At 46.7% G+C, this 20,220-nt stretch overlaps 1 protein-coding gene across 1 annotated transcript; it reads right to left on the reverse strand.

Moving 5' to 3' along the window:
* Positions 1-4,381: 4,381 nt before the first annotated feature.
* On the reverse strand, positions 4,382-20,015 carry LOC115201747 (calcium uniporter protein, mitochondrial; the record flags this gene model as incomplete). The annotated part of the gene is given in 5 exon segments (XM_029765616.1): positions 4,382-5,501; positions 11,629-11,745; positions 13,036-13,239; positions 18,670-18,830; positions 19,921-20,015. Coding segments are annotated over 5 exon segments (661 nt in total), but the record flags the coding sequence as incomplete, so codon positions are not given.
* Between the last annotated feature and the right edge of the window lie 205 nt (positions 20,016-20,220).

Consider the following 20,220-nt stretch of genomic DNA (forward strand, 5'->3'; position numbering starts at 1 on the left):
CAGACCAGGTCATATCCTCCTATACAGACCAGGTCATATCCTCCTCCTCCTATACAGACCAGGTCATATCCTCCTCCTCCTATACAGACCAGGTCATATCCTCCTCCTCCTATACAGACCAGGTCATATCCTCCTCCTCCTATTCAGACCAGGTCATATCCTCCTCCTCCTATACAGACCAGGTCATATCCTCCTCCTATACAGACCAGGTCATATCCTCCTCCTCCTATACAGACCAGGTCATATCCTCCTCCTCCTATACAGACCAGGTCATATCCTCCTCCTATACAGACCAGGTCATATCCTCCTCCTATACAGACCAGGTCATATCCTCCTCCTATACAGACCAGGTCATATCCTCCTCCTCCTATACAGACCAGGTCATATCCTCCTCCTATTCAGACCAGGTCATATCCTCCTCCTATACAGACCAGGTCATATCCTCCTCCTCCTATACAGACCAGGTCATATCCTCCTCCTCCTATACAGACCAGGTCATATCCTCCTCCTATACAGACCAGGTCATATCCTCCTCCTCCTACACAGACCAGGTCATATCCTCCTCCTCCTATACAGACCAGGTCATATCCTCCTCCTCCTATACAGACCAGGTCATATCCTCCTCCTCCTCCTATACAGACCAGGTCATATCCTCCTCCTATACAGACCAGGTCATATCCTCCTCCTCCTATACAGACCAGGTCATATCCTCCTCCTCCTATACAGACCAGGTCATATCCTCCTATACAGACCAGGTCATATCCTCCTCCTATACAGACCAGGTCATATCCTCCTCCTATATCAGACCAGGTCATATCCTCCTATTCCGACCAGGTCATATCCTCCTCCTATACAGACCAGGTCATATCCTCCTCCTCTATACAGACCAGGTCATATCCTCCTCCTCCTATACAGACCAGGTCATATCCTCCTCCTCCTATACAGACCAGGTCATATCCTCCTCCTCCTATACAGACCAGGTCATATCCTCCTCCTCCTATACAGACCAGGTCATATCCTCCTCCTCCTATACAGACCAGGTCATATCCTCCTCCTCCTATACAGACCAGGTCATATCCTCCTCCTCCTATACAGACCAGGTCATATCCTCCTCCTCCTATACAGACCAGGTCATATCCTCCTCCTATACAGACCAGGTCATATCCTCCTCCTCCTATACAGACCAGGTCATATCCTCCTCCTCCTATACAGACCAGGTCATATCCTCCTCCTCCTATTCAGACCAGGTCATATCCTCCTCCTATACAGACCAGGTCATATCCTCCTTCTCCTATACAGACCAGGTCATATCCTCCTCCTATACAGACCAGGTCATATCCTCCTCCTCCTATACAGACCAGGTCATATCCTCCTCCTCCTATACAGACCAGGTCATATCCTCCTATACAGACCAGGTCATATCCTCCTCCTATACAGACCAGGTCATATCCTCCTCCTATACAGACCAGGTCATATCCTCCTATTCAGACCAGGTCATATCCTCCTCCTCCTATACAGACCAGGTCATATCCTCCTCCTCCCATACAGACCAGGTCATATCCTCCTCCTCCTATACAGACCAGGTCATATCCTCCTCCTCCTATACAGACCAGGTCATATCCTCCTCCTCCTATACAGACCAGGTCATATCCTCCTCCTCCTATTCAGACCAGGTCATATCCTCCTATACAGACCAGGTCATATCCTCCTCCTCCTATTCAGACCAGGTCATATCCTCCTCCTCCTATACAGACCAGGTCATATCCTCCTATTCAGACCAGGTCATATCCTCCTCCTATACAGACCAGGTCATATCCTCCTCCTCCTATACAGACCAGGTCATATCCTCCTCCAGGTTCACCCTCCTATACAGACCAGGTCATATCCTCCTCCTCCTATACAGACCAGGTCATATCCTCCTCCTCCTATACAGACCAGGTCATATCCTCCTCCTATACAGACCAGGTCATATCCTCCTCCTCCTATACAGACCAGGTCATATCCTCCTCCTCCTATACAGACCAGGTCATATCATCCTCTCCTCCTCCTATTCAGACCAGGTCATATCCTCCTCCTCCTATTCAGACCAGGTCATATCCTCCTCCTCCTATACAGACCAGGTCATATCCTCCTCCTCCTATTCAGACCAGGTCATATCCTCCTCCTCCTATACAGACCAGGTCATATCCTCCTCCTATACAGACCAGGTCATATCCTCCTCCTCCTATACAGACCAGGTCATATCCTCCTCCTCCTATACAGACCAGGTCATATCCTCCTCCTATACAGACCAGGTCATATCCCTCCTCCTATACAGACCAGGTCATATCCTCCTCCTCCTATACAGACCAGGTCATATCCTCCTCCTCCTATACAGACCAGGTCATATCCTCCTCCTATACAGACCAGGTCATATCCTCCTCCTATACAGACCAGGTCATATCCTCCTCCTCCTATACAGACCAGGTCATATCCTCCTCCTCCTATACAGACCAGGTCATATCCTCCTCCTATACAGACCAGGTCATATCCTCCTATACAGACCAGGTCATATCCTCCTCCTCCTATACAGACCAGGTCATATCCTCCTCCTCCTATTCAGACCAGGTCATATCCTCCTCCTCCTATACAGACCAGGTCATATCCTCCTCCTATACAGACCAGGTCATATCCTCCTCCTCCTATACAGACCAGGTCATATCCTCCTCCTCCTATACAGACCAGGTCATATCCTCCTCCTCCTATACAGACCAGGTCATATCCAATTATACTTATTTATTCTTGTCACAATGAAAAGGCATCTGTTTTCACTAGAAAGTGTTTATTTTGGAAAATGTCATTATTTTGGCAGCAGGTAGGTAATGCATTATTATTATTAATGTGTGTGTGTTAGTGTGTGTGTGTGCTGTATATGTGTGCTGTGTGTGTGTGTGTGTGTGTGCTGTATGTGTGTATGTGTGTGTGTGTGTATGTGTGTGTGCGTGTGCGTGTGCGTGCTGTATATGTGTGCTGTGTGTGTGTGTGTCTGTGTGTGTGTGTGCTTTATGTGTGTGTGTGTGTGTATGTGTGTGTGCGTGTGCGTGTGCTGTATGTGTGTATGTGTGTGCTGTATGTGTGTATGTGTGTGCTGTATGTGTGTATGTGTGTGCTGTATGTGTGTATGTGTGTGTGTGTGTATGTGTGTGTGCGTGTGCGTGTGCATGCTGTATATGTGTGCTGTGTGTGTGTGTGTGTGTGTGTGTGTCTGTGTGTGCTTTATGTGTGTGTGTGTGTGTGTGTGTGTGTGTGTGTGTGTGTGTGTGTGTGTGTGTGTGTGTGTGTGTGTGTGTGTGTGTGTGTGTGTGTGTGTGTGTGTGTGTGTGTGCTTTATGTGTGTGTGTGTGTGTGTGTGTGATGGATATCTGCATTATAATCCCAACCCTGTTCCTCCATCCATTCCCAGTCTTCTGCTGTGTCCTTAATACACCTCATGGACATGAAAAGATGAACCATTCAACAGCCTGCAGTCTAACAGCTGTCACACACTGTATCATATGGCATATATTCCCAATATTAACTCACTTTCTTTATATTATCCACACAATGGGGTTAGTTACCGTAGTAGAAAGGTGAATATATATTTTAGAAATGGTACAACTTCAGTCACATCCCAAATTTCATCTTTAGTTTTTTGTTGTTGTTGGCCATCAAACATTTCACTAATGCCCAGATTTCTTTCAAGTATTCGTGCACACACGTTTACAGCTGTTAACGAGAGATCTACAGAGGGTTCTATCGTTATCGTTGTTTGTTAGGGTTCTAGAACGTTCTCTTGGGCTGATGTGAGTGAGGCACTGTGGGATATGTAGTCGGGATGAATTGTGGGACATGTCAGTAGTACTCTAAGGGAGATATGGTGCTTTTTATTTATTTTTATTTTTTTTACAAAGAAACTCTCTGTCAGAAATCATTATTTTCCAGTTCATCTACTCTCGCTCTGTCTGTGTAACACTGCGTGGATGATGGATGTATCCTATCCGGGCCTTGTTGGTTATGATAACGAGAGAGAGAGAGAGAGAGAGAGAGAGAGAGAGAGAGAGAGATAGAGATAGAGAGAGATAGAGAGAGATAGAGAGAGATAGAGAGAGATAGAGAGAGAGATAGAGAGAGAGATAGAGAGAGAGATAGAGAGAGATAGAGAGAGATAGAGAGAGATAGAGAGAGAGATAGAGAGAGATAGAGAGAGAGATAGAGAGAGATATAGAGAGAGATAGAGAGATAGAGAGAGATAGAGAGAGATAGAGAGAGAGATAGAGAGATAGAGAGATAGAGAGAGAGAGAGAGAGAGAGAGAGAGAGAGAGCGAGAGAGAGAGAGAGAGGGTAATTCTATTGATATGAGGGTCCTGTATGTCGGAGATATTTAATAAAGAGATGCAGATATATCAACTTATTACTGGATGTTAAAAAGAGAGCTCCCCCCCGACTCTACTTCCATTTTGTTTGATTGTATATTATTTTCCATAACAAATATAGTATGGCTTTCAAAATAAAAAAGTGTCAGAATATTGTTGGGACTATTAGATAAAACACACAGTGATGTTTGTGTCTGTAGTCCTTTCCTTTAATCCCAACAGGAAGTCAACAACAGGAAGAGGAAATGAGGCATGGTCACCTGACCTCAACTCTCGTCTGTCCACTTCCTGTAAAGGCCGTGATAGGCTGACGGGCTCTTGATAAAGCTCAGTGTCGTCATAGCAACGGAATCGGTAGGGTAGCTGTCCGTCAGGCAGAGGGAGAAAGGGGGCAGGGTTGGCCACAGCCAATCTGACAAGACAAGAAGTGGGTCAGCCAAGGTCAAAGTTCAAGGTCACATGGAGCTCACAGGAACCGCTGTCCAATCACAGCCGTGTACCTCTGTGCATGCAGAGTGTCAGAGGGCAGAGGTCAGGGGGAGGAGCTAGAGAAGATCCGTCCTTGTAAACGTGGATTCAGTCCCTCCATAGACGACCCAAGGAGTGGTGGTGTGTCAGTTAACAGTTTGAAGGCTCCAGCTGCACTGTGGGCCAACTAGTCCATAGATATAGTAGGTCACACACGCTCACAGATGTGTCCGTCTGTCTTCTCCCTCGCCTCGGCTGTAGCTCCTCTCCCCCCGTAGCGTCTCACTTCCTGTACGTCCCCTAGAGTTGCAGTTCCAGTTTCACCATCTACCTCTCTAGAAGGATTCAGTGTCTGTTCTTTCTTGTTGCCAAAACTCCTCTTGATACTTGCAATTATCATCCAAGAGAACAAACAGAGGAGAAACTCCTACGGAGGTTGACTAAAGGATAGACCTGTCAAAGAGAGAGAGAGAGAAAAAGTAAAGGTGGAGGAGGGTGGATGGACGGAGAGAGAGAGGGGAAGGTGAGGTTAGGAGGGATGGAGGGAAGGGAGGATATCAATCTTTGCTGGCGGCGGTGAGTTGCTGGACAGGGAGTTGGAGCTGGAGGGGATCCCTCAGACGTTTCAGATCTAACTCCACCTGAGGGGGAGAGGGAGAGAGAGGGAGAGAGAGGAGGGGGGAGAGAGAGAAACAAAAAGAGAGAGAGAAAGAGAGAGAGAGGGGAGTGGGGAGAGAGAGAAAGAAAGAGAGAGAGAGAAAAAGGGGAAAATAATTATAATAATTAACATAATAAGATGTAATAATAATATATATATATACAGTGAGGGGAAAAAAGTATTTGATCCCCTGCTGATTTGTACGTTTGCCCACTGACAAAGAAATGATCAGTCTATAATTTTAATGGTAGGTTTATTTGAACAGTGAGAGACAGAATAACAACAAAAAAATCCAGAAAAACGCATGTCAAAAATGTTATAAATTGATTTGCATTTTAATGAGGGAAATAAGTATTTGACCCCCTCTCAATCAGAAAGATTTCTGGCTCCCAGGTGTCTTTTATACAGGTAACGAGCTGAGATTAGGAGCACACTCTTAAAGGGAGTGCTCCTAACCGCAGCTTGTTACCTGTATAAAAGACACCTGTCCACAGAGGCAATCAATCAATCAGATTCCAAACTCTCCACCATGGCCAAGACCAAAGAGCTCTCCAAGGATGTCAGGGACAAGATTGTAGACCAACACAAGGCTGGAATGGGCTACAAGACCATCGCCAAGCAGCTTGGTGAGTAGGTGACAACAGTTGGTGCGATTATTCGCAAATGGAAGAAACACAAAAGAACTGTCAATATCCCTCGGCCTGGGGCTCCATGCAAGATCTCACCTCGTGGAGTTGCAATGATAATGAGAACGGTGAGGAATCAGCCCAGAACTACATGGGAGGATCTTGTCAATGATCTCAAGGCAGCTGGGACCATAGTCACCAAGAAATCAATTGGTAACACACTACGCCGTGAAGGACTGAAATCCAGCAGCGCCCGCAAGGTCCTCCTGCTCAAGAAAGCACATATACATGCCCGTCTGAAGTTTGCCAATGAACATCTGAATGATTCAGAGGACAACTGGGTGAAAGTGCTGTGGTCAGATGAGACCAAAATGGAGCTCTTTGGCATCAACTCAACTCGCCGTGTTTGGAGGAGGAGGAATGCTGCCTATGACCCCAAGAACACCATCTCCACCGTCAAACATGGAGGTGGAAACATTATGTTTTGGGGGTGTTTTTCTGCTAAGGGGACAGGACAACTTCACCGCATCAAAGGGACGATGGACGGGGCCATGTACCGTCAAATCTTGGGTGAGAACCTCCTTCCCTCAGCCAGGGCATTGAAAATGGGTCGTGGATGGGTATTCCAGCATGACAATGACCCAAAACACACGGCCAAGGCAACAAAGGAGTGGCTCAAGAAGAAGCACATTAAGGTCCTGGAGTGGCCTAGCCAGTCTCCAGACCTTAATCCCATAGAAAATCTGTGGAGGGAGCTGAAGGTTCGAGTTGCCAAACATCAGTCTCGAAACCTTAATGACTTGGAGAAGATCTGCAAAGAGGAGTGGGACAAAATCCCTCCTGAGATGTGTGCAAACCTGGTGGCCAACTACAAGAAACGTCTGACCTCTGTGATTGCCAACAAGGGTTTTGCCGCGTGCTACGGGTGGGTGTTGTTATGGTGACCAGTGAGCTGAGATAAGGCGGAGCTTTACCTAGCATAGACTTGTAGATGACCTGGAGCCAGTGGGTCTGGCGACGAATATGTAGTGAGGGCCAGCCGACTAGAGCATACAGGTCGCAGTGGTGGGTGGTATATGGGGCTTTAGTGACAAAACGGATGGCACTGTGATAGACTGCATCCAGTTTGCTGAGTAGAGTGTTGGAGGCTATTTTGTAAATTACATCACCGAAGTCGAGGATCGGTAGGATGGTCAGTTTTACAAGGGTATATTTGGCAGCGTGAGTGAAGGATGCTTTGTTGCGAAATAGGAAGCCGATTCTAGATGTAATTTTGGATTGGAGATGTTTGATGTTACATTATTTTTTACATTTTAGTCATTTAGCAGACGCTCTTATCCAGAGCGACTTACAGTAGTGAATGCATACATTTCATTGTCATTTCATATATTTTATTTTTTTTGTACTGGCCCCCCGTGGGAATCAAACCCACAACCCTGGTGTTGCACACACCATGCTGGCGTTGCAAACACAATGCTCTACCAACTGAGCCACAGGGAAGGCGAGTCAAGTAATGTGATTCTAGAAGGAGAGTTTACAGTCTAACCAGACACCTAGGTATTTGTAGTCCTCATATTCTAAGTTAGAACCGTCCAGAGTAGTGATGCTGGTCTGGCAGGAGGGTGCGGGCAGCGATCGGTTGAAAAGCATGCATTTAGTTTTACAAGCGTTTAAGAGCAGTTGGAGGCCACGGAAGGAGTGTTGTATGGCATTGAAGCTCGTTTGGAGATTTGTTAACACAGTGTCCAAAGAAGGGCCGGATGTATACAGAATGGTGTCGTCTGCATAGAGGTGGATCAGGGAATCATTCGCAGCAAGAGCGACATCGTTGATATATACAGAGAAGACAGTCGGCCCGAGAATTGAACCCTGTGGCACCCCCATAGAGACTGCCAGAGGTCCGGACAACAGGCCCTCCGATTTGACACACTGAACTCTATCAGAGAAGTAGTTGGTAAACCAGGCGAGGCAATCATTTGAGAAACCAAGGCTTTCGACTCTGTCAATCACCACATTCTTATTGGCAGACTCAACAGCCTTGGCCAGGTCGATGAATACAGCTGGACAGTAATGTCTTTTATCGATGGCGGTTATGATGTCGATTAGGACCTTGAGCGTGCCTGAGGTGCACCCATGACCAGCTCTGAAACCAGATTGCATAGTGGAGAAGGTATGGTGGGATTCGAAATGGTCAGTGATCTGTTTGTTTACTTGGCTTTCAAAGACTTTTGAAAGGCAGGGCAGAATGGATATAGGTCTATAACAGTTTGGGTCTAGAGTGTCACCCCCTTTGAAGAGGGGGATAACCGCTGTTGTTGTCTTACCCGTTGTTGTCTTAGCTAGCTTTCCCAATCAACACCTGTGATTGCTTTATGCCTCACTTTATGGCTCTCTCCGGAGATGCAACCTCTCTTATCATCACTCAATGCCTGAGTTGCAATCTTTAGGGATCTTGGACAATACGAAAGAGAGATTGAACAGACTAGTAATAGGGGTTGCAACAATGGCGGTGGATAATTTTAGAAAGAGAGGGTCCAGATTGTCTAGCCCAGCTGATTTGTATGAGTCCAGGTTTTGCAGCTCTTTCAGAACATCTGCGATCTGGATTTGGGTGAAGGAGAAGCTGGGGAGGCTTGGGCAAGTAGCTGCGGGGGGGGGGGGGGGGGGGGGGGGGGCCTGTTGGCCGGGGTTGGAGTAGCCAGGAGAGAAATGCTTATTCAAATGTTCGATTATCATGGATTTATCGGTGGTGACCGTGTTACCTAGCCTCAGTGCAGTGGGCATCTGGGAGGAGGTGCTCTTATTCTCCATGGACTTTTCAGTGTCCCAGAACTTTTTGGAGTTAGAGCTAGAGGATGCAAATTTCTGTTTGAAAAAGCTAGCCTTTGCTTTCCTGACTGACTGCGTGTATTGGTTCCTGACTTCCCTGAACAGTTGCATATCGCGGGGACTATTCTATGCTATTGCAGTCCGCCACAGGATGTTTTTGTGCTGGTCGAGGGCAGTCAGGTCTGGAGTGAACCAAGGGCTATATCTGTTCTTAGTTCTGCATTTTTTGAAAGGGACATGCTTATTTAAGATGGTGAGGAAATTACTTTTAAAGAACGACCAGGCATCCTCTACTGACGGGATGAGGTCAATATCCTTCCAGGATACCCGGGCCAGGTCGATTAGAAAGGCCTGCTCGCAGAAGTGTTTTAGGGAGCGTTTGACAGTGATGAGGGGTGGTCGTTTGACTGCGGACCCATTGCGGATGCAGGCAATGAGGCAGTGATCATTGAGATCCTGATTGAAAACAGCAGATGTGTATTTGGAGGGCAAGTTGGTCAGGGTAATATCTATAAGTGTGCCCGTGTTTACGGATTTAAGGTTGTACCTGGTGGCTTCCTTGATCATGTGTGAGATTGAGGGCATCTAGCTTAGATTGTAGGATTGCCGGGGTGTTAAGCATATCCCAGTTTAGGTCACCTAAAAGAACGAACTCTGAAGATGGATGGGGGGCAATCAATTAAATCAATATGGTGTCCAGGGCACAGCTGGGAGCTGAGGGGAGTCTATAACAGGCGGCAACAGTGAGAGACTTATTTCTGGAGAGATTCATTTTTAAAATTAGAAGCTCGAACTGTTTGGGCATAGACCTGGAAAGTATGACAGAACTTTGCAGTAGATTGCAACTCAGGCATTGAGTGATGATAAGAGAGGTTGCATCTCCGGACACACTAGTTATGCTGGTTGAGGTCACCGCATGTGTGGGAGGTGGGACAAAGGAGGTATCTGAGGCATGTTGAGTGGGACTAGCGGCTCTGCAGTGAACTAAAACAATAATAACTATCCTAAACAACAGTATACAAGACATATTGACATTAGAGAGAGCCATAAAGCGAGGCATAAAGCAATCACAGGTGTTCATTGGGAGAGCTAGCTAAGACAACAATGTGTAAGACAACAACAGCTAATCAGCTAAGACAACAACAACAGGTAAAATGGTGATGAATGGGCAGAGAGGTCAGTTAACTACATAACAGGGCCTGAGTTCGAGACTGGGGCCGACAGATAAACAAAATAAACAAAATGGAGTACCGTGATTAATGAACAGTCCAGCAGGCATTAGCTATGTAGCCAAGTGATCATAGGGTCCAATGAACAGCAATAGATGAAACAGGGAAGCCGCTAGGTAGTCGTTACTACGCTAGCAAGCAGGAGACACGGCGTTCCAAAAAAAAGGTTAGCAGGCCGGGGCAAGTAGAAGCGTCTGCTCCGACTTCCGGCAAAGGACGGTTGGGGCCACAGCGGACGGAATTACGTCGGCAGACCAGTCGTGATGGAATGGCGGGTGTTGACAAAGGGTCCAGGCCAGTTGGCAAAAGAGGTATTGTAGCTGGGGTAATTTCTTTTGCTAGCCGGGAGATGCGCCTGGCTTGCAGCTAACTGGTGCTAGCTTCGGGACAAGGGCGTTAGCCACTATAGCCACTCGGTAGCAGCTAGCTAGCAGCGATGATCCGATGCAAAGGTCCAGAGCTTACGGCAAGAATCCGGTGGTGTAGTGGATTCTAGTCGTGTTAGTGAAGAGTCCGGGAGGCATCAGCTGTGTAGCCGAGTGATCATAGAGTCCACTGAGAAGGCCGGGAGATGGGCCTGGCTCAAGGCTAGCTTCGGGGCTGGGCCACTCGGTGGCAGCTAGCTAGCTGCGATGATCAGGAGTAATGGTCCAGGGCTTACGGCACGAATCTGGTGTTGTCGTGGAGAAAAACAGTCCGATATGCTCAGGGTTGATATTGCGCTGTGCAGACTGGCAAGTACTATCCAGGCTAAAAGCGGCTGGTGTCTATGCTAAAGGTAAAGACCGCAACAGTGGCTAACAATGACTAAATAGCTAGTAGCTAATTAGCTGGTTAGCTCCTGATGGCTAGCTGCTGATGGAGGGTTCTAGCTATAAGGTCTAAAGAATATCAGATCCGTATCACATTGGGTGAGGCGGGTTGCCGGAAGGTATATTACATTTAAAAAATGGAAAAGAGATTGAAAATATATTGAAATATATACAAAAAAAGGATGAAAAATACAACGTTTACACGGGAGAACGACAAACGACGTCTGCACTGCTACGCCATCTTGAAATATACCTTCAGCTGGTTGTACTTGTGGACGGGTTAGTGCCTACCTCAGCGATAGAGTCCTTCAGCTGGTTGTACTTGTGGACGGGTTAGTGCCTACCTCAGCGATAAGAGTTCTTCAGCTGGTTGTACATGTGGACGGGTTAGTGCCTACCTCAGCGATAAGAGTCCTTCAGCTGGTTGTACTTATGGACGGGTTAGTGCCTACCTCAGCGATAAGAGTCCTTCAGCTGGTTGTACTTGTGGACGGGTTAGTGCCTACCTCAGCGATAAGAGTCCTTCAGCTGGTTGTACTTGTGGACGGGTTAGTGCCTACCTCAGCGATAAGAGTCCTTCAGCTGGTTGTACTTGTGGACGGGTTAGTGCCTACCTCAGCGATAGAGTCCTTCAGCTGGTTGTACTTGTGGACGTCAAAGCGTTGTCTCTTCACCCCTTTGTGGAAGAACAGCAGGTACTGTCTGTCCCTGGCGTCAGGATAGATGTACTCCTACAGGAAGGAGGGGAGGCGAGGGAGGGGAGAACAGGCTGTTAGAATAATACAACTAGAATACTTACTCAACCCTCCTACATACAAACCTTAGAGAACCACTATACAAAACTACAAATGACAGACACTTGTCCATGACCTAGCCTCTTACCTGGCCGGACTAGCCTCCTACCTAGCCTCATACCTGGCCTGCCCTCTTCTCTTACCTGGCCTGGCGTCTTGCCTGGCCTAGCCTCTTGCCTGGCCTAACCTCTTGCCTGGCCTAGCCTCTTGCCTGGTCTAGCTTCATACCTAGCCTCAAACCTAGCCTCATACGTAGACTCATACCTGGCCTGGCTTCTTACCTAGCCTCTTGCCTGGCCTGGCCTCCTGCCTGGCCTAGCCTCCTGCCTGGCCTGGCCTCTTGCCTGGCCTCTTGCCTGGCCTCTTACCTGGCCTAGCCTCTTACCTGGCCTGGCCTCTAACCTGGCCTGGCCTCTAACCTGGCCTCTTGCCTGCCTGGCCTCTTGCCTGCCTGGCCTCTTGCCTGCCTGGCCTCTTGCCTGGCCTCTTGCCTGGCCTCTTGCCTGGCCTCTTGTCTGGCCTCTTGTCTGGCCTCTTGTCTGGCCTCTTGTCTGGCCTCTAGCCTGGCCTCTTGCCTGGCCTCTTACCTGGCCTCTTACCTGGCCTGGCCTCTTGCCTGGTGTGAGTACGAAATAGGGGTACATGGCCATGGCGGTATGTGTGTTACAGTGTGTGTGTGTGTGTGTGTGTATGTTAGTGTGTGTGTGTTACAGTGTGTGTGTGTGTTACAGTGTGTGTGTGAGCGTTACAGTGTGTGTGTGTGTTACAGTGTGTGTGTGAGTGTTACAGTGTGTGTGTGTGTGTGTGTGTGTGTGTTACTGTGTGTGTGTGTGTGTAACAGTGTGTGTGTGCGTGTTACAGTGTGTGTGTGTGTGTGTGTGTGTGTGTGTGTGTGTTACAGTGTGTGTGTGCGCGTTACAGTGTGTGTGTGTTACAGCGTGTGTGTGTTACAGTGTGTGCGTGTTACAGTGTGTGCGTGTGTGTTACAGTGTGTGCGTGTGTTACAGTGTGTGTGTGTGTGTGTGTGTGTGTGTGTGTTACAGTGTGTGTGTGTTACAGTGTGTGTGTGTTGCAGTGTGTGTGTGTGTGTTACAGTGTGTGTGTGTGTGTGTGTGTGTGTGTGTGTGCGCGCGTGTGTGTTACAGTGTGTGTGTGTGTGTGTGTGTGTGTGTGTGTGTGTGTGTGTGTGTGTGTGTGTGTGTGTGTGTAACAGTGTGTGTGTGTTACCTGGCGTGTGAGGACGTAGTAGGAGTATATAGCCATGGCGGTGGCGTAGGTAATGAAGTAGGTAACAGGCTCCATGATGTCCCAGGAGTACTCCCACCAGGTGAGGCGCGCCAGGATCCCAAACTGTGTCGCCATGTAGGCCACGCCCCCCCACAGCACCCAGGTGGTACGACGCTCCGCCTTACGACTCAGCTCCTCCCTCACCTGGGATGGACAGCCAATCAGAAACACATATCAATAATAAGACACTTACACCTGTGGTCCTCTGTAGTTCAGTTAGTAGAACATGGTCCTCTGTAGTTCAGTTAGTAGAACGTGGTCCTTTGTAGTTCAGTTAGTAGAACATGGTCCTCTGTAGTTCAGTTAGTAGAACGTGGTCCTCTGTAGTTCAGTTAGTAGAACGTGGTCCTCTGTAGTTCAGTTAGTAGAACGTGGTCCTCTGTAGTTCAGTTAGTAGAACATGGTCCTCTGTAGTTCAGTTAGTAGAACATGGTCCTCTGTAGTTCAGTTAGCAGAACGTGGTCCTCTGTAGTTCAGTTAGTAGAACATGGTCCACTGTAGTTCAGTTAGTAGAACATGGTCCTCTGTAGTTCAGTTAGTAGAACATGGTCCTCTGTAGTTCAGTTAGTAGAACGTGGTCCTCTGTAGTTCAGTTAGTAGAACATGGTCCTCTGTAGTTCAGTTAGTAGAACGTGGTACTCTGTAGTTCAGTTAGTAGAACGTGGTCCTCTGTAGTTAGTAGAACGTGGTCCTCTGTAGTTCAGTTAGTAGAACGTGGTCCTCTGTAGTTAGTAGAACATGGTCCTCTGTAGTTCAGTTAGTAGAACGTGGTCCTCTGTAGTTAGTAGAACATTGTCCTCTGTAGTTCAGTTAGTAGAACATGGTCCTCTGTAGTTCAGTTAGTAGAACATGGTCCTCTGTAGTTAGTAGAACATAGTCCTCTGTAGTTCAGTTAGTAGAACATGGTCCTCTGTAGTTCAGTTAGTAGAACATGGTCCTCTGTAGTTCAGTGAGTAGAACGTGGTCCTCCGTAGTTCAGTTAGTAGAACGTGGTCCTCTGTAGTTCAGTTAGTAGAACATGGTCCTCTGTAGTTCAGTGAGTAGAACATGGTCCTCTGTAGTTCAGTTAGTAGAACGTGGTCTTCTGTAGTTCAGTTAGTAGAACGTGGTCCTCTGTAGTTCAGTTAGTAGAACGTGGTCCTCTGTAGTTCAGTTAGTAGAACATGGTCCTCTGTAGTTCAGTTAGTAGAACGTGGTCCTCTGTAGTTCAGTTAGTAGAACGTGGTCCTCTGTAGTTCAGTTAGTAGAACTAGGTCCACTGTAGTTCAGTTAGTAGAACATGGTCCTCTGTAGTTTAGTTAGTAGAACATGGTCCTCTGTAGTTCAGTTAGTAGAACGTGGTCCTCTGTAGTTCAGTTAGTAGAACATGGTCCTCTGTAGTTCAGTTAGTAGAACGTGGTCCTCTGTAGTTCAGTTAGTAGAACGTGGTCCTCTGTAGTTAGTAGAACGTGGTCCTCTGTAGTTCAGTTAGTAGAACGTGGTCCTCTGTAGTTAGTAGAACATGGTCCTCTGTAGTTCAGTTAGTAGAACATGGTCCTCTGTAGTTCAGTTAGTAGAACGTGGTCCTCTGTAGTTCAGTTAGTAGAACATGGTCCTCTGTAGTTCAGTTAGTAGAACGTGGTCCTCTGTAGTTCAGTTAGTAGAACATGGTCCACTGTAGTTCAGTTAGTAGAACATGGTCCTCTGTAGTTCAGTTAGTAGAACATGGTCCTCTGTAGTTCAGTAAGTAGAACGTGGTCCTCTGTAGTTAGTAGAACGTGGTCCTCTGTAGTTCAGTTAGTAGAACGTGGTCCTCTGTAGTTAGTAGAACATAGTCCTCTGTAGTTCAGTTAGTAGAACGTGGTCCTCTGTAGTTAGTAGAACATTGTTCTCTGTAGTTCAGTTAGTAGAACATGGTCCTCTGTAGTTCAGTTAGTAGAACATGGTCCTCTGTAGTTCAGTTAGTAGAACATGGTCCTCTGTAGTTAGTAGAACATGGTCCTCTGTAGTTAGTAGAACATGGTCCTCTGTAGCTCAGTTAGTAGAACGTGGTCCTCTGTAGTTCATTTAGTAAAACATGGTCCTCTGTAGTTCAGTTAGTAGAACATGGTCCTCTGTAGTTCAGTTAGTAGAACGTGGTCCTCTGTAGTTCAGTTAGTAGAACGTGGTCCTCTGTAGTTCAGTTAGTAGAACATGGTCCTCTGTAGTTCAGTTAGTAGAACGTGGTCCTCTGTAGTTCAGTTAGTAGAACATGGTCCTCTGTAGTTCAGTTAGTAGAACATGGTCCTCTGTAGTTCAGTTAGTAGAACATGGTCCTCTGTAGTTAGTAGAACGTAATCCTCTGTAGTTCAGTTAGTAGAACATGGTTCTCTGTAGTTCAGTTAGTAGAACGTGGTCCTCTGTAGTTCAGTTAGTAGAACATGGTCCTCTGTAGTTCAGTTAGTAGAACATGGTCCTCTATAGTTCAGTTAGTATAACATGGTCCTCTGTAGTAAGTAGAACATGGTTCTCTGTAGTTCAGTTAGTAGAACGTGGTCATCTGTAGTTCAGTTAGTAGAACATGGTCCTCTGTAGTTAGTAGAACATGGTCCTCTGTAGCTCAGTTAGTAGATCATGGTCCTCTGTAGTTCAGTTAGTAGAACATGGTCCTCTGTAGTTCAGTTAGTAGAACATGGTCCTCTGTAGTTAGTAGAACATGGTCCTCTGTAGTTCAGTTAGTAGAACATGGTCCTCTGTAGCTCAGTTAGTAGAACATGGTCCTCTGTAGTTCAGTTAGTAAAACATGGTCCTCTGTAGTTCAGTTAGTAGAACATGGTCCTCTGTAGTTCAGTTAGTAGAATGTGGTCCTCTGTAGTTCAGTTAGTAGAACATGGTCCTCTGTAGTTCAGTTAGTAGAACATGGTCCTCTGTAGTTCAGTTAGTAGAACATGGTCCTCTGTAGTTCAGTTAGTAGAACGTGGTCCTCTGTAGTTCAGTTAGTAGAACATGGTCCTCTGTAGTTCAGTTAGTAGAACGTGGTCTTCTGTAGTTCAGTTAGTAGAACGTGGTCCTCTGTAGTTCAGTTAGTAGAACATGGTCCTCTGTAGTACAGTTAGTAGAACATGGTCCTCTGTAGTTAGTAGAACGTAATCCTCTGTAGTTCAGTTAGTAGAACATGGTTCTCTGTAGTTCAGTTAGTAGAACGTGGTCTTCTGTAGTTCAGTTAGTAGAACATGGTCCTCTGTAGTTCAGTTAGTAGAACGTGGTCCTCTGTAGTTCAGTTAGTAGAACATGGTCCTCTGTAGTTAGTAGAACATGGTCCTCTGTAGTTCAGTTAGTAGAACATGGTCCTCTGTAGTTCAGTTAGTAGAACATGGTCCTCTGTAGTTAGCAGAACGTAATCCTCTGTAGTTCAGTTAGTAGAACATGGTTCTCTGTAGTTCAGTTAGTAGAACGTGGTCCTCTGTAGTTCAGTTAGTAGAACATGGTCCTCTGTAGTTCAGTTAGTAGAACGTGGTCCTCTGTAGTTCAGTTAGTAGAACATGGTCCTCTGTAGTTAGTAGAACATGGTCCTCTGTAGTTCAGTTAGTAGAACGTGGTCATCTGTAGTTCAGTTAGTAGAACATGGTCCTCTGTAGCTCAGTTAGTAGATCATGGTCCTCTGTAGTTCAGTTAGTAGAACATGGTCCTCTGTAGTTCAGTTAGTAGAACGTGGTCCTCTGTAGTTCAGTTAGTAGAACGTGGTCCTCTGTAGTTCAGTTAGTAGATCATGGTCCTCTGTAGTTCAGTTAGTAGAACATGGTCCTCTGTAGTTCAGTTAGTAGAACATGGTCCTCTGTAGTTCAGTTAGTAGAACATGGTCCTCTGTAGTTCAGTTAGTAGAACATGGTCCTCTGTAGCTCAGTTAGTAGATCATGGTCCTCTGTAGTTCAGTTAGTAGAACATGGTCCTCTGTAGTTCAGTTAGTAGAACGTGGTCCTCTGTAGTTCAGTTAGTAGAACGTGGTCCTCTGTAGTTCAGTTAGTAGATCATGGTCCTCTGTAGTTCAGTTAGTAGAACATGGTCCTCTGTAGTTCAGTTAGTAGAACATGGTCCTCTGTAGTTCAGTTAGTAGAACATGGTCCTCTGTAGTTCAGTTAGTAGAACATGGTCCTCTGTAGTTAGTAGAACATGGTCCTCTGTAGTTCAGTTAGTAGAACATGGTCCTCTGTAGTTCAGTTAGTAGAACGTGGTCCTCTGTAGTTCAGTTAGTAGAACGTGGTCCTCTGTAGTTCAGTTAGTAGAACGTGGTCCTCTGTAGTTCAGTTAGTAGAACATGGTCCTCTGTAGTTCAGTTAGTAGAACATGGTCCTCTGTAGTTCAGTTATTAGAACATGGTCCTCTGTAGTTCAGTTAGTAGAACGTGGTCATCTGTAGCTCAGTTAGTAGAACATGGTCCTCAGTAGTTCAGTTAGTAGAACGTGGTCATCTGTAGTTCAGTTAGTAGAACATGGCGCTTGCAACGCCAAGAATAGTGTGTTTGATTCCCGGGAGCACCCATATGTAAAACATATGCATGCATGACTTAAGTTGCTTTGGACAAAACTTTAGGAACACCTTCCTAACATTGAGAGTTTCCCCTCCCCTCCTTTTCCCCCTCAGAACAGCCTCATTTCATCGGGACATGGACTCTACAAGGTGTTAAAGCATTCCACAGGGATGCTGGCCCATGTTGACTCCAATGCTTTCCCACAGTTGTGTCAAGTTGTCTGGATGTCCTTTGGGTGGTGGACCATTCTTTATACACACAGGAAACTGTTCATAAGCGTGAAAAACCCAGCAGCGTTGCAGTTCTTGTCAAAAACCAGCATGCCTGGCACCTACTGCCATACCCCGTTCAACAACACTTAAATATGTTGTCTTGCCCATTCACCCTCTGAACGACACACAATACACAATCCATGTCTCAACTGTCTCAAGGCTTCACAATCCTTCTTTAACCTGTTTCCTCCCCTTCACCTACACTGATTGAAGTGGATTTAACAGGTGACATCAGTAAGGGATCATAGCTTTCACCTGGATTCACCTGGTCAGTCTATGTCATGGAAAGAGCTTGTTCTTAATGTTTTGTCTACTCAGTATATATTAATATATTATAATCCTCTTTAACAATACCATCCATTGATTTCTGAATGCAATGTCACAATGTGCTGACTTGCGTCCATCATTCCATTGGGAGTAAAGTGAATCCACTTTTATTAACCCTTTCTATCTCCTATGCAAACACAGCTGTGAATGGAATGCAAACACAGCTGTAAAGTGGATTTAAACACAGCTGTGACTGGCATTTAAACACAGCAGCGACTGGAATTGAAACACAGCTATGGATGGAATTTGAACACAGCAGTGAAGGGAATTTAAACACAGCAGTGAAGGGTATTTAAACACAGTAGTGTGTGTGTGTGTGTGTGTGTGTGTGTGTATGTGTGTGTGTGTGTATGTGTGTGTGTGTGTGTATGTGTGTGTGTGTGTGTGTATGTGTGTGTGTGTGTGTGTGTGTATGTGTGTGTGTGTGTGTGTGTGTGTGTGTGTGTGTGTGTGTGTGTGTGTGTGTGTGTGTGTGTATGAGGTCCATACCTTCTCCAGAGGACGTAGCTGTGAGTTGAGGTCCTCCAGTCTGACCACCAGTTCCTTCTCTTTGCTAAGCTGATGCTCTTCTATACGCAGGGTGGTGTAGAGCTGCTGAACCAGGGACTTAACGTCATTCAGACGCTCTGCTTCCTCCTGGGCCAGCAGATCTACAGGACAGGACAGGACAGGATAGGTGGGGACAGGACAGGAGGGAGATAGGACAGGAAAGGATAGGACAGGTAAGACAGGACAGAACAGGTGGGGACAGGACAGGACAGGAGGGGATAGGACAGGACAGGACAGGTGGGGATAGGACAGGACAGGTTGGATAGGACAGGACAGGATTGGACAGGACAGGACAAGACAGGACAGGTTGGGACAGGACAAGACAGGAGAGGACAGGACAGGATAGGACAGGACAGGACAAGACAGGACAGGAGAGGACGGGTGAGGATAGGACAGGACAGGATAGGACAGGACAAGACAGGACAGGTGAGGACAGGACAGGACAAGTCAAACGGTAACACATAATCATTTCTCATTGTGGTAGAAATCATCAGACATTTGTAGAAAATCTAAATCTGTGTGTTGGAGTTATTTAATCTACTATGTTACCAGGCAGGACACACACACAGACAGAGACAGAGACAGACACACGCAGGCAAACAGACAGACAGACAGACAGACAGACAGACAGACAGACAGACAGACAGGCAGGCAGACAGACAGACAGAGACAAACAGACAGAGACAGACAGACAGACAGAGACAAACAGACAGAGACAAACAGACAGAGACAAACAGACAGAGACAGACAGACAGACAGAGAGAGACAAACAGACACAGACAGACAGACAGACAGACAGACAGACAGACAGACAGACAGACAGACAGACAGACAGACAGACAGACAGACAGAAACAGACAGACAGACAGACAGACAGACAGACAGACAGACAGACAGACAGACAGACAGACAGACAGACAGACAGAGAGAGACAAACAGACAGACAGACAGAGAGAGACAAACAGACAGAGACAGACAGACAGACAGACAGACAGACAGAGACAAACAGACAGACAGACAGACAGAGAGAGACAGACAGAAACAGACAGAGACAGACAGACAGAGACAAACAGACAGACAGACAGAGACAAACAGACAGACAGACAGAGAGAGACAGACAGACAGAGACAAACAGACAGACAGACAGACAGACAGTGTGAATGCTGAACCCTGACTCCAGGCTGTCCCTACCTCTCCGTGGCGGCCGCACCAGGTGCCGAACGTTGTTGATGACCAGGTTGAAATCATCCAACAGCAGGATGTCTATCCCTGTAGAAGAGGCTACCCTCGTCCCATCTGGAGGGAGGGAGGGTGGAGACAGAATGAGAGGGAGAGAGGGAGGGAGGATGGAGACAGAAGGAGAGGGAGGGGGATGGAGACAGAAGGAGAGGGAGAGAGGGAGGGAGAAGGATGGAGACAGAAATAGAGGGAGAGAGGGAGGGGAAGGATGGAGAGAAGAGAGAGGGAGAGAGGGAGGGAGAAGGATGGAGA

The sequence above is a fragment of the Salmo trutta genome, chromosome 10 (assembly GCF_901001165.1).
Source record: "Salmo trutta chromosome 10, fSalTru1.1, whole genome shotgun sequence".
Taxonomy (NCBI): Eukaryota; Metazoa; Chordata; class Actinopteri; order Salmoniformes; family Salmonidae; genus Salmo; species Salmo trutta.